Here is a 27,716-nt window from a genome sequence, read left to right on the forward strand (position 1 = left end):
GATCCGAAGCCAGGAGCCCAGTGCCTCTCCTGGTCTCCCATGGGGTGCAGGGCCCAAGCACTTGGGCCATCCTCCACTGCACTCCCGGGCCACAGCAGAGAGCTGGCCTGGAAGAGGGGCAACCGGGACAGAATCCGGTGCCCTGACCGGGACTAGAACCCGGTGTGCTGGTGGCGCAGGTGAAGGATTAGCCTAGTGAGCCGCGGCGCCGGCCAACTTTAATCTTTGTTTTGGGTTTCTGCCTTGCTCTTTTCTGCCATTTATAACCTGGGTTAGCAGTGTGGGAAGGCGCTTAGATATGTGGAATCATGGAACTACCAAGGAACATTAACATAAAGAAACTCACAGTGTCGGCGCACGTGACTAGGGGGCAGAAGTCCTGGGAGTCCTCTCTCTGCTTCTTCGGTTGCCTTTGGAAACCCTATAATCTCTTCTAATTTGTAGATGATCTTATGTGGTAAAACTGCCTTCATAATGGTACTGTAGAAATTTATTCTTTCAACAGATTTATTGATTGGGGCTGGTGCTGTGGCATAGCGGGTGAAGCCCTGCCTACAGTGCTGGCATCCCATATGGGCGCCGGTTCCAGTCCCGGCTGTTCCTCTTCTGATCCAACTCCCTGCTATGGCCTGGGAAAGCAGTAGAAGATGGCCCAAGTGCTTGGGCCCCTGCACCCATGTGGGGGTCCTGGAAGAAACTCCTGGCTCCTAGCTCCTAGCTCTGCAGATCACGGCTTTTACCCAGTGAGACACAGTGCTGGTCCCCAGGTTTTTTATATAGTAAGTTATATAAATGTCTTCATAGCTACATTGCTTCTACTACCTTTTTCTCCAGAATAAATGTCTAGGAGTTTAAATTCGTAAGTCAAGAAGTGTCTTGCTTGGGATTTTGTTGTCCTTTATAATTTATTGTTCCCTTTCTGACATAAGTGTTGGTGTTTTATTTTTTTAGACAGGGAAAGTAAGGCAAGGACAATTAAAAAAAATCTGAGGCATGCCTGCTTTTTATTTTTTAAAGATTTATTTACTTATTTGAAATGCAGAGTTAGAGAGAAAGAGAGCGAGCTATCTTCCATCTGCTGTTCACTCCCCAGATGGCCACAATGACCAGGACTGGGCCAGGCTGAAGCCAGGAGCTTCTTCCTGGTCTCCCATGTGGGTGCGGTGGTCCAAGGACTTGGGCCATTTCCACTGCTTTCCCAAGTGCATTAGCAGGGAGCTGGATCAGAAGTGGAGCAGCCAGTCTCGAACCGGTGCTCTTTTGGGATGCTGGCGTCACAAGCGAGGCTTTACCCGCTATGCCACAGTGCCAGCCCCACGTGCCTGCTTTTTTTTGTTTGCTGTCTTTCTCTTTTCTTTTTTTAAAAATTAATTAATTAATTAATTTGGAAGGCAGAGTGATACAGAGAGGAGAGAGAGAGTGAGTGAGCAAATCTCCCATCTGCTGATTCTTTCCCCAAATGGGTGCAGGGGTGGGGCTGAGCCAGGCTGAAGTCAGGAGCCTGGAACTCTATCCAGGTCTCTCACACGGGTTACAGGGACCCAAGCACTTGGGCCTTCTGCCTTCCCAGGTTTATAGCAGGGAGCTGGATCAGAAATGGAGTAGCCTGAACTTGATGGCAGTGTCACAGGTGGCAGCTTAATCCTCTGTGCAGTGACACGCTCTGCCTGCTTGCTTTTTTTAAAAATTGGCTTTCATGTGGTTCTTTGTCACTCAGCTTTTAACTCCATTTGGAATTTATTTGTTTGAAATGTCTTAGATTAAATCCTGCTGGTGGGGTCAGGGGTTGATTTGTTACATAGTTTGAAGTTTGATCCAGATCATAGTTACATAGTGTGAAATTCATGTTCTTAAAATTCTGTGCAAAATTTGTGTTTTACTTCATAATGCAGCCATGCTTGCTTTCATTGGTGGTGTTAAGTTATTGTAGGAAGATGCCTCATTTTTTTTTTTTTTAAGATTTATTTTGTTTGAAAGTCAGAGTTACGCAGAGAGAGAGAGAGAGAGGAGAGGCAGAGAGAGAGAGAGGAGAGGCAGAGAGAGGTCTTCCATCCGATGGTTCACTCCCCAGATGGCCGCAACAGCTGGAGCTGCACTGATCCAAAGCCAGGAGCCAGGAGCTTCTTCTGGGTCTCCCACACGGGTGCAGGGGCCCAAGGACTTGGGCCAAGGACTTGGGCCATCTTCTACTGCTTTCCCAGGCCATAGCAGAGAGCTGGGTTGGAAGAGGAGCAGCAGGGACTAGAATCGGCACCCATATGGGATGCTGGTGCTTCAGGCCAGGCATTAACCCGCTGCGCCACAGTGCCGGCCTCGAAGATGCCTCATTTTTATTTTTTGGCTTTAACATACCCTTTGGCCATTACTGCTACTTCTGGAGACTGGACAACCTCTCTGGTTTAAGAAGGTGTGTAATATGTAGAATTGAACTCATTTTAACCTGAGGTTGATAAACACTATCAATGGTCCTTTTCTGATTGTTGTTATAACCATGTTTCCTTGTTTTTCAGGGGCTTCTTTTTCCCGTAATTTACATGAAATGCCTTATAAATTATTGTGTGTAGATCGTATATTATTTCTTTTGTTCTAAAAGATGGAAATTAATCTGGCAACATATCTGGCAGTTGTTGGCACTTTAGGATTGAGGCAACAGGGGGCTGAGTGGCTAACCAGTTGCCCTGGGCACTCCTGGGGCACTTGGGAAGGAGACCCTCTGAGACGCGTGGGCCCTGTTGTCTACTTACCCTCTCGTTGCAGTCTACCTGGAGACCTATGGCTGCCAGATGAACGTGAATGACACAGAGATAGCCTGGTCCATCCTGCAGAAGAGTGGCTACCTTCGGACCAGCGACCTGCAAGAGGTACCTGCATTTCCTCCTCTCCGTGGTCCCGAGGCTCTGTAGGAGCCCGCACTTGTGCCAGTTCTCAGACGCAGCTTCAGGCACAGGTGCGGCCTGGGGAGGCAGAGTTCCTTCGAGTGAAGTGTGCACTATGGGACTGAGGTGAACTCTCTCTGAGCTCTTCTTGAAACTTATGAGGTTGCTCACCTTCAGTCAAGGAGCTCAGGTAAAAATTGGCCTGAGGAGGGCAGATGAGAGTTGGGATTTAATGGGCGTCGAGTTTTAGAGTGTGAAGATGAGGTAGTTCTGGAGAAAGATGGTGGTAATTGTTGTTTGACAGTGTGAATGTTCTAAACAGAATTATACAGTTACTAGTTGACGTGATGAATTTTATGTTGTGTATATTTTATCACAATAATTAAAAAGTAAGGGCTGCAAGGCTGATTTCAGAGGTCATGATTTTGCTTTTTCTCCTTGCTCTCCGTTCAGGCTGATGTGATCCTGCTTGTCACCTGCTCAATCAGGTACTGGTCAGTTCCTTCCTAGGGAGCAAGTGCCTCTTGTGTAGTAATGCTGGGCGTACGGTGCTCTGCCGGCCACCAAGGAGGTGAGCTGGGGCCCCGGGTCAGTAGGACTTAGCTGTCCTGCAGTGCACGTGGTCTCGACGTCCGCTGAGCACATGCCGTGCGCGTTCCTTGTGAGCATGGTTCACGTGCGTTGTTGAAAGGAATGTTCACAACAGCCCTACGAGGTTGGCATTCTTATCAAACTCGTTTTCTAGATGTGGCGATCGAGACAGTGCTGAGTCACCGTCACCAGCTGTTGGCATGTGTGTATGAGGTAGCTGCCGAGACTGGGGCGCAGCTGCCGGCTGGGAAGGACTTCTGCACGGCGGCGGTGGCGGCGGTGGCCTCCATCTTCCTTCTTTTGGTTCTGCATACAAGGCATGCTGGAGTGAATGCTCCCCCGCTGGCTGTACCAGCAGTTAATTAATCCAGCATTGTTGTTCTGAGCCCTCTGCCGCTGTTATCAAGTGAGGTGCTTTGGGAGACAGAGAAATTCATCCTTCCTTCATGGAGCCTGGCTTTAAGGAGCTTAGCCTGATAAGGGCACACATAGCCCTAACCTCTGGCAGAGGGTGGTAGGTAAACAAATCAAACCATGAGAAGGAGAAATTGCTAAGTACAGGGAAAGGTATAGTAAAATTGGAAGGGCATTGAAGCGGGGACAGACTCTGCAGCGGAGGGGAGCTGGGGCAGGCTTTGTGAAGTGGATTGTTGCTGAGGAGACGTGCAGGAAGGCATCAATCTGAGAAAGGTGGATTACTGCAAGTGGCGGCTCTTCACCCGGCACCCACCTACGTTCCCGGAGTCTGAAGCGCGCACAGGTGTTCATTTAAAGGGTTGGAAGGGATTTTTATTTTCTTTCCATTGTTTTTCTCTCTGATTGCTCAGTAGTTTATTTTCGTTCCGTTTTGTCCTTCGTTCTTTGCAGGGAGAAGGCTGAGCAGACCATCTGGAACCGCCTACGTCAGCTGAAAGCCCTGAAGACAAAGCGGCTGCGTTCCCGGGGGCCTCTGAGGATTGGGATTCTAGGTACCCGGTAATTTGCAGATTTTGTCAGCTTCGGGACTCGCACTTACCGTGGCTTTTGATGTAAAGTTTCCAGTAGAGTCTGGTGGATTCCGTCAGAGGGTGAAGAAATTTTGCACATCCCATGCAACTCAGAGACTGCAGGGTTAAATGAGATAAAGCTCATAAAGGGGCTTTTCCTAGTTCCTTGTAGGTGCTCAGGAGGTGGCGTATCCCTCCTGGCATCTAATGCAGCTCACGAGTCAGAGCGTTACAGACAGCAGAGTGGACTCTGGCTGGCGACGGGTGTGAGTTTACGGGCAGCACCCTGCGTCTGCACTCGGGAACCACATCCACAGAAGGCTCGCTCTGCGCCGCCCAGTGTGGCAGCCGCCAGTAAGTGTCATTAAAATTAAGCTTCACTGGGGCTGGCGCTGTGGTGCATTGGGTAAAGCCGCTGCCTACAGTGCCGACATCCCATATGGGCACTGGTTCGAGTCCCGCCTGCTCCACTTGTGATCTAGCTCTCTGCTACAGCCTGGGAAAGCAGTAGAAGATGGCCCGAGTCCTTGGGCCCCTGCATCCCTATGGGAGACCCAAAAGAAGCTCTTGGCTTCTGGCTTTGGATTGGCACATCTCTGGCCGTTGCAGCCATCTTGGAGTGAACCAGTGGATGGAAGACCTCTGTCTCTCCTTTCTCTGAGTAACTCTGACTTCCAGCCGGCGCCGCGGCTCACTAGGCTAATCCTCCGCCTTGCGGCGCCGGTACACTGGGTTCTAGTCCCGGTCGGGGCGCCGGATTCTGTCCCGGTTGCCCCTCTTCCAGGCCAGCTCTCTGCTGTGGCCAGGGAGTGCAGTGGAGGATGGCCCAAGTGCTTGGGCCCTGCACCCCATGGGAGACCAGGATAAGTACCTGGCTCCTGCCATCGGATTAGCGTGGTGCGCCGGCTGTTGGAGGGTGAATCAATGGCAAAGAAAGACCTTTCTCTCTGTCTCTCTCTCTCACTGTCCACTCTGCCTGTCAAAAACAAAAACAAAAACAAAAACCTGACTTCCAAATAAATAAATAAATTAATTAATTAAAAAAATTAAACTTCACTTCCATCACATTTGCTACATTTCATCTGCTCATAGCCACTACCAGTTTGGACAGCACAGCCAATTGTTTCTCTCCATTATTAGAACATTCTGTTTTCCAATTCTGAATGAGATGGCTGGGAACTGTATTTCAGAGATAAACATTCTGTATCCCTCATGTCCCAGAATTGAGTTAATATATTTCACCTTGTGGAAAATGTATTGAACTTTGTGTCCAGTATGGAATGCTTAAGTGAGTCCCCTTGATTTGGAGTCAACGTGACCTGGAATTGGAAGCAAAGCTGTGATTCAAACGCTGGTACATTGATAACAGGATGTCAGCATCTCATATGTTGTCTTTTTTTTTTTTTTCTTTTAAGATTTATTTATTTATTTATTTGAAAGGCACAGTTACAGAGAGGCAGAGACAGAGAGAAAGAGAAGTCTTCCATCCATTGGTTCACTCCCTAGATGGCTGCAAGGCTAGAGCAGTACTGATCCAAAGCCAGGAGCCAAGAACAACTTCTGGGTCTCCCATGTGGGTACAGGGACCCAAGGACTTGGGCCATCTTCCACTGCTTTCCCAGGCCACAGCAGAGAGCTGGATCAGAAGTGGAACAGCCGGGACTCGAACCGGTGCCCATTTGGGATGCCGCTACTGCAGGCAGCGGCTTTACTTGCTATGCCACAGTGCTGGCCCCCGTGTGTTGTCGTGAACACTGTGTAAAATGAACACTTCAGTAATTTTCAGTTGAACGAAATTATTCATGTCTTGAAAAATTTTTGGGTGATGGTTTAATTTTTCTGAGGATTTAATTGAACTGCTGTGAAACCCCTTTCCATAGTTTTCTTATATCGGAAGAGGCAGGTTCCAGTGCTCTGAGTGTTGGTTAGTATGAAGGATGACACTGAACTCTGAGAAAGTGCCAGGTCCCTAATCCAAGCTGAAACACTGTGCTGAGAAGAGGCCATGAAAGCAGGTGAGTTTGAACACGTGCTTGTTCTGCTTCCAGGCTGCATGGCCGAGAGGCTGAAGGAGGAGATCCTCAACAGGGAGAAGATGGTGGATCTTTTGGCTGGTCCAGATGCCTATCGGGATCTTCCCCGCCTGCTGGCGGTCACCGAGTCTGGCCAGCAGGCTGCCAACGTGCTGCTCTCTTTAGATGAGACCTATGCCGATGTCATGCCAGTCCAGGCGAGCCCCGGTGCCACTTCTGCCTTTGTGTGAGTAACTGCCCGAGAGATGGGGTGTGAGCCTCTCATTCTCAGTTGTAAACTAACATTGATTTCCTTACTTTTTAAAAAAACATAGATTTGTTTATTTGAAATACAGAGGATAGAGAAGGAGAGACAAAGAGCGTCCATCTGCTGATTCCATCCCTAAATGACCACAATGGCCAAGGCTGGGTCAGGCCAAACCCACGTGGGTTCAGGGGCCCAAGCACTTGGACCATCCTCTGCTGCTTTCCCAGGCCATCGACAGGGAGCTGGATTGGAAGTGGAGCAGCTGGGACTTGAACTAGCACCTATATGGGATGCTGGTGCTGCAGATAACAGCTTAATCCGCCGTGCCTCAGTGCTGGCCTTTAGATACTAATTTTTAAAGATAAAAAAAAGTTTCCCTTAGTGTTTTGTGGATCTTAGGTTGGTCCATTGTGAGCCTGGAAGCAGGAGGATTCAGAGCCAAAGGATAAACACAAGGCAGCTGTGACCTGCCCCCTGAGTTGTGCCAGGACACCCTGCTCCTGTTACTGAGTTCCTGTATTTTCTTCCCCAGGTCAATCATGAGAGGCTGTGACAACATGTGCAGCTACTGCATTGTTCCTTTCACACGTGGCCGGGAGAGGAGTCGGCCTGTCGCCTCCATTCTAGAGGAAGTGAGGCAGCTTTCTGAGCAGGTACAAAGTTCTCCAGGCTTTCCCTCTGTGAGCATGTTTGTGGGAGGCTGAGGATAGCCTTTGTAGTTTGCAGTCCATGTTGTCCATGTAGTTGTACACATTCATGATGATGCTTGTTCAGAAAGAAATACCTGGGTGTATATCTTTGGTTCTAGAAATTATGGGCAGATCCACTGTGAGATGGAGAGAGATGAATATAGAATCAGGTGATTTAATGTGAATTCTGTCTCCATTTTTCTGTGGCTCACTGTGTAGGCATTAGTTGTCTGTGAAATAGTTTTCCCATTTATAGAAAGAGAATAAAATAAAGCCTTCCTTGTAGGGTTATTGGAAAGATAAAAGAGATTTACAATTTTTTTTTGTTTGATTTTATTTGAAAGGCAGAGAGACAGTCAGATCTTCCATCTGCTGGTTTACTCCCGAGATCCTCACAAAAGCTAGAACTGAGCTGGGCTAAAGCCAGGAGCCAGGAATGTCATTTGGGTCTCCCACATGGGTGACTAGGCCCCAAGTACTTGAGCATGACCTGCTACCTCCTAGAGTATGCATTAGCAGGAGAGTGGAACTTGGAAGCAGAGTTGAGACTTGAACCCAGGCACTCTGGTATGGGATACTGGTGTCCCAAGTAATGTCTTAACCACTGCACCCACCAATGCCCACCCCCAGGAAATATTTTTTAAAATGTTTGTTTATTTATTTGAAAGGCAAAGTGACCGAGGGAGAGACAGAGAAAGGGAGAGATGTCTTCCATTGCTGGTTTACTCCCTAAATGGCAGCAACAACCATGTCTGGGACAGGCCAAAGCTGGGAGCCAGAAACTCCATCCTGGTCTCCCACATGGGTGACAGGGACGCAGATACTTGGGCCGTCTTCTGCTGCCTTCCCAGCAGGTGTATTAGCTGGATGTTGAATTGGAAGTGGAGCAGCTGGGACCTGAACCAGCACTCAGATATGGGATGCCAGTGTTGCAAGTGTCAGCTTAACCTGCTGTGCTACCACTCCAGCCCCTTGAGGAAAAGTTTTTTTTTTTTTTAATTAATTAATTAATTTGAAATGTGGACTGAGAGATATCTTCCGTATGCTGGTACACTTCTCAAATGGCCACAATGGCCAAAACTGGGCTGATCTGAAGCCAGGAGCTTCTTCCTGGGTGCAGGGGCCCAAGGACTTGGGCCATCTTCTACTGCTTTCCCAGGCCATAGCAGAGAGCTGGATTGGAAGTGGAGCAGCTGGGACTAGAACCAGCACCCATATGGGATGCCAATACTGCAGACGGTTGCTTTACCCACTGTGCCACAGCGCCAGTCCCAAGGAATAGTGTTGTTGTTGTTGTTGTTTTTTTAAACAAGCAGAGTGGACAGTGAGAGAGAGACAAAGAGAAAGGTCTTCCTTTGCCGTTGGTTCACCCTCCAATGGCCGCCGCGGCCGGCACACTGCGCTGATCCGAAGGCAGGAGCCAGGTGCTTCTCCTGGTCTCCCATGGGGTGCAGGGCCCAAGGACTTGGGCCATCCTCCACTGCCTTCCCGGGCCACAGCAGAGAGCTGGCCTGGAAGAGGAGCAACCGGGCAGAATCCGGCGACTCGACCAGGACTAGAACCCGGTGTGCCGGTGCTGCAGGCGGAGGATTAGCCTAGTGAGCCATGGCACCGGCCAAGGAATAGTTTTTAAAATAACTTGTACGTAGTGAATTTTCAGGGAATCATGTATTTGTCTGTAGTTTCTTGGGAAACCTCCCAAATCAAGTTCTTTTTCTCCGTGAGCCAGTTGGCTAGTTGAGGGACAGGGAATAGATGAGGGGAGTGAATTGGATCAGAAGCCAGATGGGAGAGATTTGCTTCTCTTTCTCCTGTTGGGAGCCGGTGCCTCCGTCTTTGAAGAGGCCTCTCCCCCGCCCCTGCCTGAATCTTCTAGCCCTTCTAGAAGTGGGTGGGGATACGGTGCTGCTCTTCCGGGGGATCTCCTGCTTCCTTACGTGTCGGACTTCAGAACCAGGAGGGTAGGCAGGGCTGGCTGCTGCTCTGATTCTACGTCAGCAGCTTCCCTTTGTCCTCATATTCTACCAGGGTGTCTTCTTTCCTACCCCCAGGGGTCAGTCCTAACCCCAACTTGATCCTTGGTGCTCACCGGCCTGTGACATACTCTTCATACCTCATTTTCCCAAGTGTTTCCTGGTCTGTCCTCTGCCCTTCAGCTAACCACAGTAGTAAAACTCATCCCTTGACATTCTGTTTGAATAGACTGAGTTGGTGACAGAAACTCCCTTGCCTTTTCAATAACATTAGTTCTTAGCAAGATTAATAAAAATGACTAAATACCATCTAAAATAAAAATGACTAAATACCATCTAAATGACTAAATACCATCAAGCCATTCATACTCAGATTTCCTCAGTTGTCCCGTAAATCTTTCTGCACTTAGATTTTTAAAAAAGATTTATTATATTTATTTGAAAGAGTTAAAGAGAGAGAGAGAGAGAAAGGGAGGGAGGGAGGGAGAGAGGGAGAGACAGAGAAAGAGGTTTTCCATCCACTGGTTCACTCCCCAGATGGCTACGGTGGCTGGGCTGGGCCAGGCTGAAGCCAGGAGTTATTTTCCAGGTCTCCCGTGGGTCCAAGGGTCCAAGCACTTGCGTCGTCCTCCGATGCTTTCCCAGGAGCATCAGCAGAGAGCTGGATCAGAAGCAGAGCAGCTGGGACTATTTGAACTGGTGGGATGCTGGTGATGCAGACGGTGACTTAACATGCTATGCCATGGCACTGGCCCCTGCATTTGGATTTTTTAAAGATTTGTTTATTTATTTGAAAGGGAGAGGAGAGAGAGAGAGATCATCCATCTGCCTTTTCACTCCCCAAATGACTGCAATAGTTGGTGCTGGACCATTCCAAAGCCAGGATCCAGGAGCTCCCTCAGGGTCTCCCAGGGGTTAGCAGGAGCCCAAGTACAAGTACCTGGGCCATCTTTTTTTTTTTTTTTTACAGGCAGAGTTGATAGTGAGAGAGAGACAGAGAGAAAGGTCTTCCTTTTGCCGTTGGTTCACCCTCCAATGGCCGCCATGGCTGGTGCGCTGCAGCCAGCGCACCGTGCTGATCCGAAGGCAGGAGCCAGGTGCTTCTCCTGGTCTCCCATGGGGTGCAGGGCCCAAGGACTTGGGCCATCCTCCACTGCCTTCCCGGGCCACAGCAGAGAGCTGGCCTGGAAGAGGGGCAACCGGGACAGAATCCGGCGCCCCGACCGGGACTAGAACCCGGTGTGCCGGTGCCGCTAGGTGGAGGATTAGCCTATTGAGCCGCGGTGCCGGCTTGGGCCATCTTACACTGCTTTCCCAGGTGCACTAGCAGGAGCTGGATGGGAAGCAGAGCGGCAGGTACTCGAACTAGCACTCTAATATGGGATGCTGGCATTGCAGGCAGTGGCCTAACCTGTTGTATCACAATACCAGTCCCTACAGTTTTTTTTTTTTTTATTTAAAAAAAGGTTATTATTACCACAGTCAAGCAAAATGTTATCTATTTTTCCTATTTGCATAGCTGATAACTTTAGATTTTATACCCAATTCACTCATTCTGAATATGTAATTTATTCTTCCTGAAAGTACCTAGGACAGCAAAGAACCAAAATGCACACCATTATATAGAGAAAGTGCAAAGTTTAAAAGGAGAATATGTGTGCAGTAACCTTATTCCCTTCCTACCCCCCAATTAAAGGCATATAATGGCACTTCACTCCTGCGTGACCTAGATTGTCTGCAGAAAGTATTAAAATGAAATACACTTTAAAAAATGACTTTTAATAGATGTCCAAAAAAGCTCCTTAGTGTTTGAAAATAAATGCTTGAACAAAGGACAATTTTATATCAGTCAAGTTTGAAGAGCCCTGTACTGCAGCATTCTGTAAAGTAAATAAGACAGAAAGCTGGTACAGGGCTTATTGACAAAGGCAGAATTTCTTCAGGCAGGTAGGCAGGGAGGCGGTGGTTCTTGTTCAGGCGTCTTTATGGCCGTTTCTTAGGTTGGCAAAACATACTGTGGAGGTGCCTCAAAGCAGGGTGCACAGCAGTCTCCAGCACATTTCTGTTGATTCATTTATCATAATTCCAAACACAGTAGATTAGATAAGCCTTAAAAGTGATGAACAGGCTGGTGCCGTGGCTTACTAGGCTAATCCTCTGCATGCGGCGCCAGCACCCCGGCTTCTAGTCCCAGTTAGGGCGCTGGTTCTATCCCAGTTGCTCCTCTTCCTGTCCAGCTCTCTGCTGTAGCCCGGGAAGGCAGTGGAGGATGGCCCAAGTGCTTGGACCCTGCACGTGTATGGGAGACCAGGAGGAAGCACCTGGCTCCTGGCTTCGGATCAGCGCGGTGCGCCAGATACAGCTGCCATTGGAGGGTGAACCAACGGTAAAGGAAGACCTTTCTCCCTGTCTCTCTCTCTCACTGTCCACTCTGCCTGTCAAAAAAACAAAAACAAAAACAAAAACCACATTTATTTTTATTTATTTGAAAGGCAGAATGTCAGAGAGAGAGAAAGAGAAGTGAGATCTTTCATTTGTTGATTCACTCCCCAAATAACTGCAATGGCCAGGGCTGGGCCAGGCCAAAGCCAGCACCTAGAATGCCATCTAGGTTTCCCACCTGGTGGCAGGAAACCAAGGTTGCCATTTATTTTTCCTAAAATCAACTTTATTTTGGAATAACTTTAAATTTATAGAAAAGTTACAAATGTATTACATAGTTTCCTCTGATGTTGACATCTTAGGTGACTTTGTTATATTGGTCAGAATTAAGAAATTGATACTGGAACATTACTGTTAACCCAAACCTTGCCAATTTTCCTGCTAGTGTCCTTTTTATTTTCCAGGATCCAATCCAGGGTCCCATTGCATTTAGTATACTATGGTTTTTAGACTAACGATGTGTCACAGTTTTTGAAATCAGCAGTTTTTATGGAGATGCGAGTAATGACAGCTAAATACATTGCATAGTCCTGGGCTGTAATTCTGATCAGGTAAAAACATCAAATATAATGCAAATTTTTTTTTCAGTTGATAGCATTTGACTTATGGAATGTGGATTAGATAATTGTATTTTTTTTAAAAGATTTTATTTATTTATTTGAGAGAGAGAGTTACAGACAGTGAGAGGGAGAGACAGAAGGGTCTTTCATCCGCTGGTTCACTCCCCAGGCGGCCACAATGGCCAGAGCTGTGCTGATCCAAAGCCAGCGGCCAGGCACTTCTTCTGGGTCTCTCACACAGGTGCAGGGGCCCAAGGACTTGGGCCATCTTCTACTGCTTTCCCAGGCACAGCAGAGAGCTGGATCAGAAGGGGAGCAGCTGGGACTAGAACCAGTGCCCATATAGGGTGCCGGCGCCACAGGCCGAGGATTAACCTACGTTGCCATGGCACCAGCCCCTAGATAATTGCATTGTGTCAGTATTTTTTTATTTTGATAATTGTCATTATGTAAGAGAATGTTCTTATTTTTAGGAAATATGTACTGAAGTATTTATGGGTAAAAGAATATGCTGCCTGCAACTTATTCTCAGAAGGTTTAAAAAAATTGTGTGTGTGTATGTGGGTGTGTAGGGAGAGTGTATACACAAGTGTAAAAGTGAATGATAAACGGGGCAAAGTGCAAACTGATGAAGCTGAGCAGGCAATGTATGAGAATCCTTTTACTACTGCTGTTTTTCTGTAAGTCTGCAATTATGTCAAAGTTATAAAAAATAACCTTTAAAGTGAATTAAAAAAAAAAGATGTATTTATTTGAAAAGCAGAATGACAGAATAGGAGAAAGAGAGATCTTCTATCACTGGTTCACTCCTTAAATGGTTGAAATGACTTGGGCTGGGCCAGGAGCCAGGAATTCCATTGGAGTCTCCCATTTGGGTGTAGGGGCCCAAGTACATAGGTCATCTTCTGCTTTCCCAGGCACATTAGCAGGGAGCTGGATCAGAAGTGGAACAGCTGGGACTTGAGCTGGTGCCCTTTTGGAATGCTGGTGTTCCAGGTGACAGCTTAACCTGCTGTACCACAGTGCTGACTCCTATAGCAAACTTTTTTTTGTTTGTTTGTTTTTTTGACAGGCAGAGTTAGACAGTGAGAGAGAGAGAGAGAAAGGTCTTCCTTTTTCCGTTGGTTTACCCCCCAAAATGGCTGCCACGGCCAGCGCGTTTCGCTGATCCGAAGCCAGGAGCCATGTGCTTCCTCCTGGTCTCCCATGTGGGTGCAGGGCCCAAGGACTTGGGCCATCCTCCACTGCACTCCCGGGCCACAGCAGAGAGCTGGACTGGAAGAGGAACAACCGGGACAGAATCCGGCCAGGCCGAAGTCAGGATCTTGGAACTCCATTGGGGTTTCCCACATGGGTGACAGGGGCCCAAGTACTTGGCTCATCAGCCACTAACTTCCAAAGCACAGAAGCTGGAAGCTGGATTGGACGCATGGAGTAGCTGGGACTCAGACCATGGTACTCCAATATGGGATGTAGGCATCCCAAGCAGTGGCTCAAACTGCTGTACCCTGATATGCACCTCTCAGCTAATTTTAGTCATTTGGCATGAAGCCACTCAACAAGTTTTTAACTTGCTTTCAATGTGTTTTCCCTTTTTCAGGGACTGAAAGAAGTGACACTGCTTGGTCAGAATGTTAATAGTTTCCGAGACAATTCAGAGATCCAGTTCAACAATGCAGTGCCTACCAACCTCAGCCGTGGCTTCACCACCAACTATAAAACCAAGCAGGGGGGCCTTCGTTTTGCCCATCTCCTGGATCAGGTCTCCAGGATAGACCCTGAAATGAGGATTCGATTCACCTCTCCACACCCCAAGGATTTTCCTGATGAGGTGAGTGACAGAAATATCCTAAGTTGGATGGTCCCAAGTAGAGCTACAGCAGAGACCTTGAATCTGGCATGAGGGATCCTGTGGTGTTTTGCTGGCTCACCCTCTGGATCTGCTCACTGTTTAGAGGGATTTCATTTCCATCATGGTTGGATGGAGACAGAACTGATACTGAATGGAACTCCTGGTGGGATCATGAGGAGGGCTCTGCTGAGAGAGCTTTTATTATAAGATGGACGGTAGTGATGGTGGTGGTGGCGGTCATGGTGGTGTGGGGAAGCAGTGTGATGTGGGGGACAGCACACTATAGCTTCAGACAAATCTGAGTTCAAATCCTGGTTTTTCCTACTTTTCCAGTAGTTGTATGACCTTTTCAACTTGTCATCTTCATCTGCAGATGGGGTTAATGCCTCCTGCTTTAAGTTGTGTAGTGGATAAAAATGCCATAAACGTTCACTGTGTGTGGTGTTGAGTAGGTAGCCCAACACAATTCCTTTCTTTGGGAAGTTATTTATTGGGATGAAATGTCTATCTTTTGGCCCCCATTGCCAACTTCTAATTGAGTTATAAAAATTTTTATTTATTTATTTTTTTAAGATTTATTTATTTGAAAGGCAGAATGCCACATAGGGAAAGACAGAGAGAAAGAGGTATCTTCTGTCTGCTGGTTCACTCCCCAAATGGCTGTAACAGCTGTTTCTGGTCCAGGCTGAAGCTAGGAGCCTGGAACTTCATCCGCGTCTCCCACGTGGGTGGCAGAGGCTCAGGCACTTGGGCCATCTTCCACTGCCTTCCCAGATGCATTAGCATGGAGCTGGATGGGAAGCAGAGCACCAGGACTCAAACTGGCATTCTAGTGTGGGGTGCTGACATCACAAGTGGAAGCTTAACCTGCTCTACAGAAACGCTGGTCCCTCTTCATGTATTCGTGATACAAATCCTTTGTAACATGTTTTCAGATATTTTCTCCTAGTTTTCATTTCTTGATTTTTTTTAAAAGAGTTTATGTATTTGAGGGGTAGAGTTACAGAGAGAGGAAGAGAAAGAGAAAGACCTTCCATCTGATGGTTCACTCTCCAGTGACCACCATGGCCAGAGCAGGGCAGATCTGAAACCAGGAGCCAGGAGCTTCTTTTGGGTCTCCCATGTAGGTGCAGAGGCCCCAGCATGTGGGCCATCTTCTGCTGCTTTCCCAGGCCAGAGCAGAGAGCTGGATCGGGATGTGGAGCAGCTGGTACACAAACGCACTCATATGGGATGCTGGTGCTGCAGGCAGAGGCTTAACCATAGCACCAGCCCCAATGGTGTCTTTTAAAGGTGGCGTGTTTCCTCTGAGCTAGATGTCAGAAATTGCTTTTTTTTTTTACTTGCCTACTGATCCTTGTGTCAGCACCGCCTATAAACAGCCCCGTGACTCAAATCTGACCTCTCTTCCTGGTTCTTCCCTCCAACTTTCTGAAGGTAGAGATGCCATTTGTTGACATCTTTGGGGCAGATAGAAGGCAGCCTCAGCCAAAATGAGGGATTTGGGTAACTTAGTGTTTATTTTGATGAACCTTTTAATTATTTGAAGTCAACCTTGTAGGAGAAGCAATGAGAGTGAAATTCCTTTCTGTAAGATTGGTGAGACTTAGATGACTCGTAATGTGTTCTATTAATCAGGTCCTGCAGCTGATTGGTGAGAGAGACAACATCTGTAAACAGATCCACCTGCCGGCCCAGAGTGGAAGCAGCCGTGTATTGGAGGCCATGCGGAGGGGGTTAGTCTTGCTTTGAGGGGGGCATCGCACACTCCCCACGTTTCCTCAGTGACCCAGCAGTGTGCTGCTGAGAGGGTAGCACAGTGCATGACACATGGTGGCTCATCAGTAAATGTGATTGTAAGAGCAGGCATAGGGACAATGGGACTTGTTTGTGTTCACTCCTCAACCGGGAGCAATCTGGCCCTGCACACTAAAACTAAGGACTGGGTCACTCATTTTCCTGCACTGTGTGGCAACCCTGAGATTTTATTCCTTTGACTTGTAACAGTAAAGTCTACTAGTTGTTGGAAATTAGAGCCCTGTTCCCAAGTATTGGCACGATAAGGTGAGGAGAGAATAGAGCAAGGCAAATAGTCAAGCAGAGAACTAGTGCTTTGCCTTGTTTTCCGTGGTAGCAAAGGGTTGAAGAGAAACTTCCATGTTCGATCTGTCTTGACTTAATAAATAAAAGGCTATTTGAAGTAGCCATGTCCTTGTGTAGAGATTTGTAGGCTGTAGTTTAGAGGGCTTGGATGAAGGGGCTCATTTGGATGTTCGACCATGTGGATGAGAAGGGGTTACATGCAGGAATTCACGGAATTCTATTTTTATAGCATTCCTTTAAAGAAAACGATCTGATCGCAGTCTCCTCTGTTGTTTATTGCAGGTACTCTCGAGAAGCTTATGTGGAGTTAGTTCACCATATCAGAGAGTCCATTCCAGGTATGGTCTGCAGAGCACCTTACTCTCCTGTGGCCCACGGTCTCCTGGGACACGTTCAGGCTGACCTGCAAGCCTCTGGCAGTTCACTGTGACACTGTTTGATGCTTCTGCTCCTCTTCATTTCTCTCTCTGTTGTCCTTCGTTTTCTTTCTGGTTTTTTGTTTTGTTTTGTTTTGGTCCTGCTAAATCAGCTGATGACCTCAAGGCTAAAGACATTTCTTTTTCTTTTTTTTTTTAAATAGCATTTTTTTTTTTTTTTTTTGACAGGCAGAGTTAAGACAGTGAGAGAGAGAGACAGAGAAAGGTCTTCCTTCCGTTGGTCCAACCTCCAAATGGCCTCTATGGCCAGCGCTGCCCCGATCCGAAGCCAGGAGCCAGGTGCCCCCCCCCCCTGCCCCCTGGTCTCTCATGCGGGTGCAGGGCCCAAGCACTTGGGCCATCTTCCACTGCCTTCCCAGGCCACAGCAGAGAGCTGGACTGGAAGAGGAGCAACTGGGACAGAATCTGGCACCCCAACTGGGACTAGAACCCTCAGTGCCAGTGCCGCAGGCAGAGGATTAGCCTAGTGAACCGTGGCGCTGGCCTAAATAGCATATTTTTTTTTTTAAGATTTATTTATTTGAGAGGCAGAATTACAGACAGAGGAGAGACAGAGAGAGAGGTCTTCCATCCGCTGGTTCATTCCCCAAATGTTTGCGACAGCTAGAGCTGGGCTGATTTGAAACCAGGAGCCAGGAGCTTCTTCTGGGTCTCCTATGTGGATGCAGGGGCTCAAGCACTTGGACCATCTTCTACTGCTTTCCCAGGCCATTAGTAGGGAGCTGGGAGGGAAGTGGAACAGCTGGGACTTGAACCAATGCCCATATGGTATGCCAGCACTGCAGGTGGAGGCTTAACCCACTAAGCCACAGCACAGGCCCTGAGATTTCTTCTTTAAAAAATTTATTTCTTTTTTTTTTTTTTAGAAAAAAAGATTTATTTATTTAATTGAATGGCATTGTTACAGAGAGGAAGAGGCAGAGAGAGAAATCCTCCATCTGCTGGTTCACTCTCCAAATGACTACAACGGCCAGAGCTTGGCTGATCTGTAGCTAAAAGCCAGGAGCTTCCTCCAGGTCTTCCATGTGGGTGCAGGGACCCAAGCACTTGGGCCATCCTCTGCTCCTTTTCCAGGCGCATCAGCAGGGAGCTGAATCAGAAGTGGAGCAGCTGAGACCCACATCAGTACCCATACTGGATGCTGTTGCCACAGGCGGAAGATTTCTTTTTTTTGGGGGGTGGGGTGGGGTAGGGAGGATGAAAGAAAGCTTTGTTGCTAACAGTAAACTTGGAGGATACAGTCTTAAAATTGGGAGGTGTAAAGGCAGCAATGGCATCAACAACTTCTTGAATAATTTCCATGTGAAGTGTTGATGCCCTCTTATCAATGGCTTGCCAGATTTTTTAAAAAATGTTTTTTAAGGTGAACAAATTTCATGTATTTCATAGATATAGATCTAAGGTTTGCCTTTTATAGTCTTTTCTGAGTTTATGGGGGAGACCTTATTCCTTCTCATAAACTAACAGTTATGATTTATATTAGTTTTGCTTTGGGGGCAATCAATATCTTTAAATATATATATTTTTTCTAACTAGCGTTGTCACAACGTAGTGTAAATTTTAGAAATAATAGTTTCTTTCTGTTATCTTAACCCTTACTCTGTTTTTGCTTTCCTGATAATAAGCTTGCTCTAGTCTTTCGGTTTAGATTTGGTTGAGAGCGTCTGCATTTCCCCCCAGATTTCTAGTTGTTGTAAGTTGTGTTATGCACGATACTTCAGTTTTGATGGGGCTGCACAGTGTGGCTTTGGGTTGAGCACACTGTGAGGGCTGTGTGCTGGCAGAGAAGACCCTTCACTTCTCTGGACTGCAGCTCCCTCACCTGCAAAGTGGACTGAATCATATTCAACTCACAGGTTGTTGGGATTATTGAATAGATTGGATTAAGTAGATGGTAGAGTGTTCAGTGAGTGGTAGTTTAATAAGTGTTTAGTGTTTAGTAAGTGTTCAGTGAGTGGTAGTTACTGCTGCCACTGTCTTCAGTGAACATTGAGTTAAATGAAGGTCAGAGTATGTGTTTTACCCTATAAATATGTATAAATGTCATGTGTCAAAAAATAGAAAATACATTAGAAAGTATATTGGGAGCCGGCGCCGCGGCTCACTAGGTTAATCCTCCGCCTTGGCACACCGGGTTCTAGTCCCGGTCGAGGCGCCGGATTCTGTCCCGGTTGCCCCTCTTCCAGGCCAGCTCTCTGCTGTGGCCCGGGAGTGCAGTGGAGGATGGCCCAGGTGCTTGGGCCCTGCACCCCATGGGAGACCAGGTAAGTACCTGGCTCCTGCCATCGGGTCAGCGCAGTCCGCTGGCCACAGCGCGCCAGCCGTGGCAGCCATTGGAGGGTGAACCAACGGCAAAAGGAAGACCTTTCTCTCTGTCTCTCTCTCTCTCTCACTATCCACTCTGCCTGTCAAAATAAAAAATAAATAAAAATAAAAAAAGAGAAAGTATATTGGTGCAGGTGCTACAAAATTTTCAGTAGTAAAAACAGGCCCACTTTGAAGGCGTGAGCTCCTGCTGTGTCTCTCAGTCCAGCACTTGAAGTGAAAATGCCTTTCAAATGCTGGGAACACTCTGGGCAGAGCAGCCAGCTGTGGCACAGAGCACTGGGAGCAAGCAGCCCTCCCCTCTTGTGTGGTAGTGACTGTTTGCTTTACCTGCACGGGGCTGAGTAGCCGCAGTAAGGGCCTTGCCATTGCTGTGCCTCCCTCTGTAGAGGTACTCCACAGCCACCTGTCGTCATTTGTTGTGTGTCACAGGTGTGAGCCTCAGCAGCGACTTCATTGCTGGCTTTTGTGGGGAGACCGAGGAAGATCACCTGCAGACAGTGTCTTTGCTTCGGGAAGTTCAGTACAACATAGGCTTCCTCTTTGCCTACAGCATGAGACAGGTGAGCCCTGGGATGTGGAAGGACTGATGTCATTCCTGACCTACTTGGGGTTGACTGCAGACCACTGGGCAGAAAAAGAGGGTAGCAGCAAGACAGTCTTGGGAAAGCTCAGAAGCTTACCATTCACTTCTTTTTTGTCGTAAGATTACTTACTTATTTGAAAGGCAGAGCTATAGAGAGGGAGAGACAGAAGACAGAGAGAAGTGGGGATAATATTAGTACCAACCTCATAGGTTGTTTTGAGGATTAGATTTTATACACACAGACACACACACATACACATCCATGTAGCACTGACATTGGTGCCTCATATATAGTAAGTGCACATTAAAGGTAACTTGTTAATTACACCACAGAGTGGAGGGGCCGGCCCTGTGGTGTAGCAGGTCAAGCTGCCACCTATAGTGCCTTCATCACATGTGAGCACCGGTTTGAGTCCCGGCTGTTCCACTTCCTATCCAACTCTCTGCTGTGACCTGGGAAGGCAGTAGAAGATGGCCCAAGTCCTTGGGCCTCTGCAGCTATGTGGGAGACCCAGAAGAAGCTCCTGGCTCCTGGTTCCAGATCAGCACAGCTCCCGCGATTGCAGCCAATTAGGGAGTGAACCAGAGGATGGAAGGCCTTTGCCTCTCTCTCTGCCTCGCCTCTCTCTGTGTAACTCTGCCTTTCAAATAAATAAATGAATCTTAAAAAAAAAAAAAAAAAAAAAGAATAGTTAAAAAAAAAAAAAGAGTTACAGAGAGGGAGAGTCAGAGAAATCTTTCATCTGCTGGTTCATTCCTCAAATAGCTGCAGCAGCCATTGGTGGGCCAGGCTGAAGCCAGGGGCCTGGAATTCCATCTGGATCTCCCTTGTGGGTACAGGGGCCCAAGGGCTTGGGCCGTTTTCTGTTGCTTTCTCAGGCACATTGGCAGGGAGCTGGATTGGAGGCAGAGCAGCTGGACTTGAACCAGCGCACCATATAGGATGCCGGTGTTGTGGGCAGAGGCTTAGCCTGCTGTGCCATGCTAGCTCCTCAGTTAACATTTTTTAGAGAACATTATATAAAGAGCTGTAATTCCTGTTCGTTGCTTCATAACATTCCATTGTGAAGATAAACCATAAATTGCTTCACATTACATTTAGGCTGCATTGTGCCTTGTGTTTTTATAAGCAGTGTTGATGAGTAACCTAACATGAATCACTTAATACATTGCTTAGGAAAAATATCAAGAGTAATTTTGAGTCTGATTTTCATGTGCTAAATTTAGAATTTAGCCCTAAAGAATGTACCTCCATTACTTTTTCTCTTGGAATGCTCCCAGAGCCAGAGGACTTTCTTGGTTCTGGCTTGAGGTTTTGTACATGTGCCAATAACGTGCAGGGAGAATGAACATGTTCCCTTCTTGTGTCTTGAGAATGGATCTCGTAAGTTCTTGCTGACCTCCATCTTTCTTTTTATCTTAACAGAAGACACGAGCTTATCATAGGCTGAAGGATGATGTTCCTGAAGAAGTAAAATTAAGGCGTTTGGAGGAACTTATCACTGTTTTCCGAGAAGAAGCTACAAAAGTCAACAGGAGCTCTGTGGGTCGTACCGAGCTGGTCCTGGTAGAGGGGGTGAGCACAAATGTATATGTATATATTTTGTCTTTTTTTTTCAAAGCTTTATTTATTTATTTGAAAGGTAGAATTACAGACAGGGAGAGGGAGAGACAAAGAGAAAGGTCTTCCATGTGCTGGTTCACTCCCCAAATTGCTGCAATGGCCGCAACTGGGCTGAGCTGAAGCCAGGAGCCAGGAGCCAGGAGTTCCTTCAGGGTCTCCCATGTGGGTGCAGGGGCCCAAACACTTGGGCCATCATCTGATGCTTTTCCAGGTCATAGCAGAGAGCTGGATTGGAAGCAGGGAAGCCAGGAGTAGAACCAGCACCCATATGGGAAGCCGATCTGAAGCCAGGAGCCAGGGGCTTCTTCCAGTTCTCCCACACAGGTGCAGGGGCCTAAGGACTTGGACCATCTTCTGCTGCTTTCCCAGGCCATAACAGAGAGCTGGATTGGAAGTGGAGCAGCCAGAACTTGAACCAGTGCCCATTTGGGATGCCAGCATTGCAGGCGGTGGCTTTACCCGCTATGCCACAGTGCTGGCCCAGTTTTTTTTTTTTTTTTTTTTTTTAATTTTTAAAGGAAGAGTTATGGAGAATGGAGATACCGAGAGAGAAGTAGAGTAGCCGGGACTCGAACCAGTGCCCATATCTGTCTGCTGGCATCTTTACCATTGCCTTAATCTACTGTGTCAGGGTGCTTGCCCTTCTTTCAGCTCTTGAAAAATGCTGTGCTACTTCCTTCTGGCCTCCATAGCTTCTAATAAGAAATCCTCTCATTGGAATTTTTTAGTTGATTTCTTGCTGTCTTCAAGATTTTTTTCTGTTTAATGTTCAGAATTTTGGCTGTGATGTGCCTTGGTGTGCATTTCCTCCGTTAGGAGTTTATGTCTTTTGCCAAATTTGAGAAGTGTTCAGCCAGTTCTTTAGTCCTCCGTCAGCATCCCCTCTCTTTCCTCCTCTTCTGAGATGATGATGACAGGTTGGGTGCTTTGTTACTGTTTCACGGGTGCCCGGGCTCTGTTCAGTCTTTATTTATTTATTTATAGTTTGTATTCTCCATGTTGCTTGGGTCAGTAATTTTTGTTGTTGACTGATCTTTTTTTTCAGCCTTTTGTTTGTTTTATGTGTAATGTTCATAGTTTTTAGCTGTTGGTAGGAGCATTGGGGAAAAGTTTGTCTACTCCATCTTTCTGGAAGCAGTATTTTTATATATTGTTAGAATCAACTTGACTGCTTTTTTTCAGTCTTTTTTGTTGTACTTTCTTAGAAATGTGCGTCTCAGGAAGTTTGGGGTTCCTGCAGGCCTCTGATCAAGTCCGGGAACCTAGCCATCAGAGCTAGGACGGGTGGATGGGTTAAAGGCTGAGGCTAGGAACTGACCTTTTGTGCAGTGCTGTTGGAGCCAGTGGAGAGGAGGAGGAGAGATGCGGCCCCTTCTGTAGCTCTTCCCACGTCCTGATTTGAGAAGGAGAGTCCTGCTGCTTGCCTCAGGATGTGCAGCATCAAAGCAACCAGCTCTCTGGTGTTTGCATGTTAGGGCTGTAGTAGTAACAGGAATCTGCTCAAGCTGTTCAGTCTAAGCCAAGAAAAGAATTTCTCTGTTATACAAGGCTTCAGTGGTGTCATAGGACCCAAGGGTAGGAATACAGTTAAGGGTCAGGAAAGGACTGCCCCCAGCCTGCTATGCCCTTGGGACTCAGACTCCCTTGTCTCCCCCCAGACCAGCTTTTCCTGCTGCTTCATCTGTGTGGGAGGGTACAGCAGTCCTGTAGTTCCCGTGTTCAGCTATTCCCAACCAAAACTGTGTTTCTCAGCCCCAATTCAGCTTCCCTGGAGAGAACCTGATCAGCTCAGCCTGTGTCAGGGAATCCCCCTGTCCTCTAGTCAGCCTTGGCCGGAGGGAAGTACTTGGGCCATGCATTTCCCAAGTGCATTAGCAGGTTGCTGGATCGGAAATGGAGCAGCTGGGACTTGAACCCATCTGGGTTAATCCACTACACCACAATGCCAGCCCCTGGTTTCTTTACTTACATCTTCTTCTCCTTTTCTTACTGGGTTCTTGTTTGCCTTGGACAGTTTGTTTCATGTTTGAGCCTCCTTGTAATAGCTGGCTTAATGTCTGGGTAGGCTGATGCCCTTATTGCTATCCCTTTTTGGTCTGTTTCTGTGTTTCGTACTTTTCCATCCGATGCTGAACAGTGTAACGGGCATTTCTGAGTGTTCGGATTCTGTTACTGGGCTTTGGCTGCTGAGTGTCCGGAGGAACCCGTGAGGACTGTCTGTCTGTGGGTCGGGTGTGTGGCAGTTCCCCTGTCGCTCTCTCTGCCTGACTGCACATGCAGGACAGGGCTCAGCACAGACTCAGGGAACCCCACATGTATTTCTAGAGCTCTTTTTCTGCTTCTCTCGCTCTCTAGAGTTTGCGTCACAATTTCTAGCTCCATCAGCTCCCTGCAGTCTGACTTCTCTCACTGCAGAGAGCCCCTGCTCTGCTGGAGCGTCCCTGTCTGCTGGGGCTTCTGGTGGGAAGCAGAGCTGCTGGGGAGGCTTGCTCGTTGGTTTCCCTCCTCTCACTTCAGTCTTACACAATCTGTTGTCTCAAATCTGAAAAGCAGTTTTATACATTCTGCCCAGTTTCCTGGTTATTTAAGCCTGGGGGGTAAATTTCATTCTGTCGCTTCGTCATAGCTGCAAGAGAAAAACGCCCAGAATAGCCTCAAAGTTAACTTTGTGAAAGTGGTTTTAGTATCTGCCTGGCCCCATGTTGTGTTGGAGACTCTGGCTTCAGGTCTGCCTATTCGAGACATGAAGGTAACCGAGGCAGGACAACCCCACGACGTTCCTGGGAGACTACTACGAGATGGTGTGCGGTGGAAGTTGGCTTGCCAGCCACATCACCTGCAACTCCCCGACTGCTGGCTGTTGGAGGTTCTTTCCAGCAGAGAGCAGCTCTGCAGAGACTCACTGATTGATGGCTTCTTTACAAAACAGCCAGCAGGACTTGCTGAGAGGTTCTGTTGTGTGCTGTGCACTGCCATTGTGGGTGAAGCCGCTGTGAACACTGGAGCCGTGCAGTGATTCTTGGTGAGGGAGTGCTGTGTGACTAAGACCCTTGGCAATCAGACAGAAGGCACTTTCCCTGCCTCCCGGAAGTTATGACTGATGGATTCGAAACTCTTCCCTCTTCTTGCTGCAGCTCAGTAAACGCTCTGCCAGTGACCTGTGCGGCCGGAACGATGGGAACCTGAAAGTGATCTTCCCTGACGTGGAGATGGAGGATGTCGCTAGCCCTGGGCTCAGGGTCAGAGCCCAGCCTGGGGATTATGTGCTGGTGAAGGTAAGGTGTCCTCTTGGGCTTTTGGCTGGCACTCTGAAATAAGTGTTGCTTTGGATAATTTGGGGCAATAATGTTTTTTCCTAAAGAAATCTTTTAGTAAAACAAAAATCTGAACTTGCCCCAGGAACCCCAACTTCCCTGTGCTCCAGCTTCCTGGGTCTTTCCCTGGACTGGCAGGGCCAGGTGCATGGCCGAGGGATTCCCCTGCCTTCCTTCCCTTCTTTGACTGGGGATAGCCCACTTTTCTTTCATCCTTCCTTCCTCTCTTCTGCTGCACTGCCACAGGTCTGCCATTGCCAAGACAGCTCTCCCTCTGGTTCTCAAGTCCACTTGGCCCAGAACCAGAGGCTGCAGGACAGGTACTGGGCTGGGCCTGAGCACACCGAGCTCTGGAGCATCCCCAGAAGGGGGGACGCAGGGGGAGCTTCTCTTCCGGAGGCTGGGCGTGGTGTGTGTCCTCTCGGTCCTGTCGTGCCTTCCCCTTCCCTACTTTTGGCCTTGCTCTGGCCTCCGTCCTGGGTCACGGAGCCGTGGCCTGCAACTTGCGGTGAGGGGGGCTCATTCCTCTGGCATGTCACTTCTGTGAACTCACCTGGAGATCACACCCCACCCAGATGCTCTCTTCTGTGGGAACTGTCCTCCGTGCTCTGTGCATCAGGCAGAAGCTTCCGGTACTGCCAGTTTGCTAGTTGCAGACTTTGATCCCATTCCCTCTGCCTGTGTCTTGTCAGGGGATTGTCTTATTAGGTGCTATCTAGGAATTCTCAAGGGAGTGGTCCCTGCCAGCCAGCAGTGGGCTCATCAGTCCTTCAGAGGTTTCTCCATTTGTTTGTTCATCCTCTGCCCCCACCTCTCCCCTTAACTCCCCTCTCCTCCCATCCCCGTCCTTTCTTTCTTTTTTTGGGCACTACCTTGTTTTGTCTTCTAGTGTAAGTTTGTTTCTCTCAGTTTGAATTGCTTTTTATACTTCTTTCTACTCTTGTAGCTGTAGGTTACTTGAAAAAATGGGCTGGGATGTAGTGTGAGTGTGGTCTTCATTGTAAAATGGAAGAATTCCACTTGGCCAGAAAGATAGAAAGGTGACACTGTGTTACTCAAGATGCTCCTGACTTCAGCCCCTCTGGGAGGCTTGGGGGAGGATCGAAAGGGAGGGCTCTGTTGCTCTTTCTGCTGTTTTCATGTTTTCTCTACCCAGAGCCTTTGGGCTCTGGTAGGCCCACACCCTCAGCTCTGGGTCTTACCACACACACCCTCACCTCAGGGCCTCAGCTCTGGCCCTGGTGACCTGGTGACTGCATTTGCAATCCAGCAGCCAAGCACTGTTGGGAGCAAGGCCTGCAGTTGCTCTGTGTTACATGGGTTGGATTAGATGGTGGGGACAGAAAAGTCCAGCACGGTGGCTTTAGTGAGGTGGAGCTCTGTTTCTGCGGAGGAATCTGGGTGTAGAAGTCGTGGAGTGGTGGTTGCGTTGGCCCTGCAGTCAGCTGGCTCTTCTGTTGGCTCTGCTGTAGGCCTTCGTTTCTGCGGGCTCCTCATGATTCACAGTGGCTAGTCAAGCGCTAGGCGCCATGTCTGTGCTTTGAGAGGGAGAGGGGAGAAACGTGGTGAAGGGCCTGCCCTCCTCCACTTGCGCTGAGTGCTGGACCTCACAAGACTGTGATAAATGGGGTCACTCATGCACGACTGTTTGCCCAACTGAAAACTGCCACTTTGGGAGTCAGCATTGTGGTACAGGGAGTTTAGCCTCCACCTGCAGCATTGCCCTCCCGTATGGGCACCGGTGCGAGTCCCGACTGCTCCACTTCCAATCCAGCTCCCTGCTGATACGCCTGGGAAAGCATCAGAGGATGGCTCAAGTACTTGGGCCCCTGCACCTACGTGGGAGACTCAGATGAAGGTCCTAGCTTTGTCCTGGCCCTGCCCCAGCTGTTGCTGCCATCTGGGAGTGAAACAGCAGATAGAAGATCTCTCTGAGTGTCTGTCTATTTCTGTCTCTCTGCAACTCTGCCTTTCAAACAAATACAATAATAAATCTTTAAAAACACAAACTACAACTTTATCACCAAGGAAGAAGAGAAGAGATGTTGGGAGATGTGGTTTCTGCCACACAAACCAACTGTACTTGTTTCAAGTTTATGACCATAAAGTTCAAAGGGATGCTCAGACATTCTGATCCATCTAAATTTCCCCAGTAAATTGACTTTCCCACTCTATTTAATCTCCACTCACATGTATAATCCCTTGTCTTTGACATCTTTGCCTCATATTTCTATTTTTTTAAAATTTCTTTTATTTATCTGAAGGGCAGAGTTACAGGGAGAGGGAGAGAAATAGAGAGAGGTCTTCCATCAGCTGGTTCATTCCCCAAACGGCTACAACAGGCAGGGTTGGGCCAGGCTGAAGCCAGGAGATGGGAGCTTCATCCGTGTCTCCCACGTGGTGCAGGCGCCCAAGGACTTGAGCCATCTTCTGCTGCTTTCCCAGTTGCATCAATGGAGCTGGATTGGAAATGGAGTAGCTTGGACTCAAACTGGGACCCATATAGGATGCCAGCGCTGCAGGTAGCAGCTTTACACAATTACACCACAACTCTGGTCCCTACCTCATAGTTTTGTTTTGTTTTTTTTTTTTTTTAAGATTTATTTATTTATTTGAAAGGCACAGTTATAGTGAGAGAGAGAAAGAGAGGAGAAAGATCTTCCATCCACTGGTTCCCTCCCTAAATGGCTGCAAAGACCAGGGCTGGGCCAGACCTAAGCCAGGGGCCAGGAGCTGCTTCCAGGTCTCATGCAGATACAGGGGCCCAAGCACCTGGGCCATCCTCCACTGCTTTCCTAGGCCTCTAGCAGAGAGCTGGATCAGAAGTGGAGCAGCCAAGACTCGAACCAGTGCCCTTATGGGATGTCGGCATGTGCCGCAGCGCCAGCCCCAACCTGCCTCGTATTTCATAGGGAAAATAGATGCACTTGGATGAAACCTCAGGTTTCCACCTGGCCCCTCGCATCAGTGCCTACACATGCTCTCTGTTCAGGAACTGTGTCGGTGGTGTCTGTATCCTCCAGTGCCAGTGCTGTTCCCTGCGCCCTCACAGCCCTTCCCGTCCTCTCAAGAGATTTG

The 27,716-nt window shown here is 48.1% G+C and overlaps 1 protein-coding gene across 8 annotated transcripts in view; it reads left to right on the plus strand.

Annotated features, from left to right (window-relative positions):
- Positions 1 to 27,716, plus strand: part of CDK5RAP1 (CDK5RAP1 mitochondrial tRNA methylthiotransferase) — a 36,158-nt gene that overhangs the window by 4,291 nt on the left and 4,151 nt on the right. The window contains exons 3-13 of one of the 8 annotated variants that reach the window (XM_002710831.6): positions 2,758 to 2,861; positions 3,330 to 3,364; positions 4,335 to 4,435; positions 6,502 to 6,712; positions 7,266 to 7,386; positions 13,998 to 14,228; positions 15,888 to 15,985; positions 16,635 to 16,690; positions 19,547 to 19,677; positions 21,127 to 21,276; positions 24,459 to 24,599. In XM_002710831.6, the coding sequence (XP_002710877.4) occupies positions 2,758 to 2,861; positions 3,330 to 3,364; positions 4,335 to 4,435; positions 6,502 to 6,712; positions 7,266 to 7,386; positions 13,998 to 14,228; positions 15,888 to 15,985; positions 16,635 to 16,690; positions 19,547 to 19,677; positions 21,127 to 21,276; positions 24,459 to 24,599 (1,379 nt within the window). Of the gene's footprint in view, positions 1 to 2,757; positions 2,862 to 3,329; positions 4,228 to 4,334; positions 4,443 to 6,501; positions 6,713 to 7,265; positions 7,387 to 13,997; positions 14,229 to 15,887; positions 15,986 to 16,634; positions 16,691 to 17,863; positions 18,483 to 19,546; positions 19,678 to 21,126; positions 21,277 to 24,458; positions 24,657 to 27,716 lie in introns of those variants that run through there. The other 7 variants (XM_089308116.1, XM_089308120.1, XM_089308119.1 and 4 more) reach the window with 7 other exon arrangements.

This window comes from Oryctolagus cuniculus, chromosome 11, assembly GCF_051225735.1.
Source record: "Oryctolagus cuniculus isolate XC-2025 breed Fujian yellow rabbit chromosome 11, ASM5122573v1, whole genome shotgun sequence".
In the NCBI taxonomy this organism is placed as follows: domain Eukaryota; kingdom Metazoa; phylum Chordata; class Mammalia; order Lagomorpha; family Leporidae; genus Oryctolagus; species Oryctolagus cuniculus.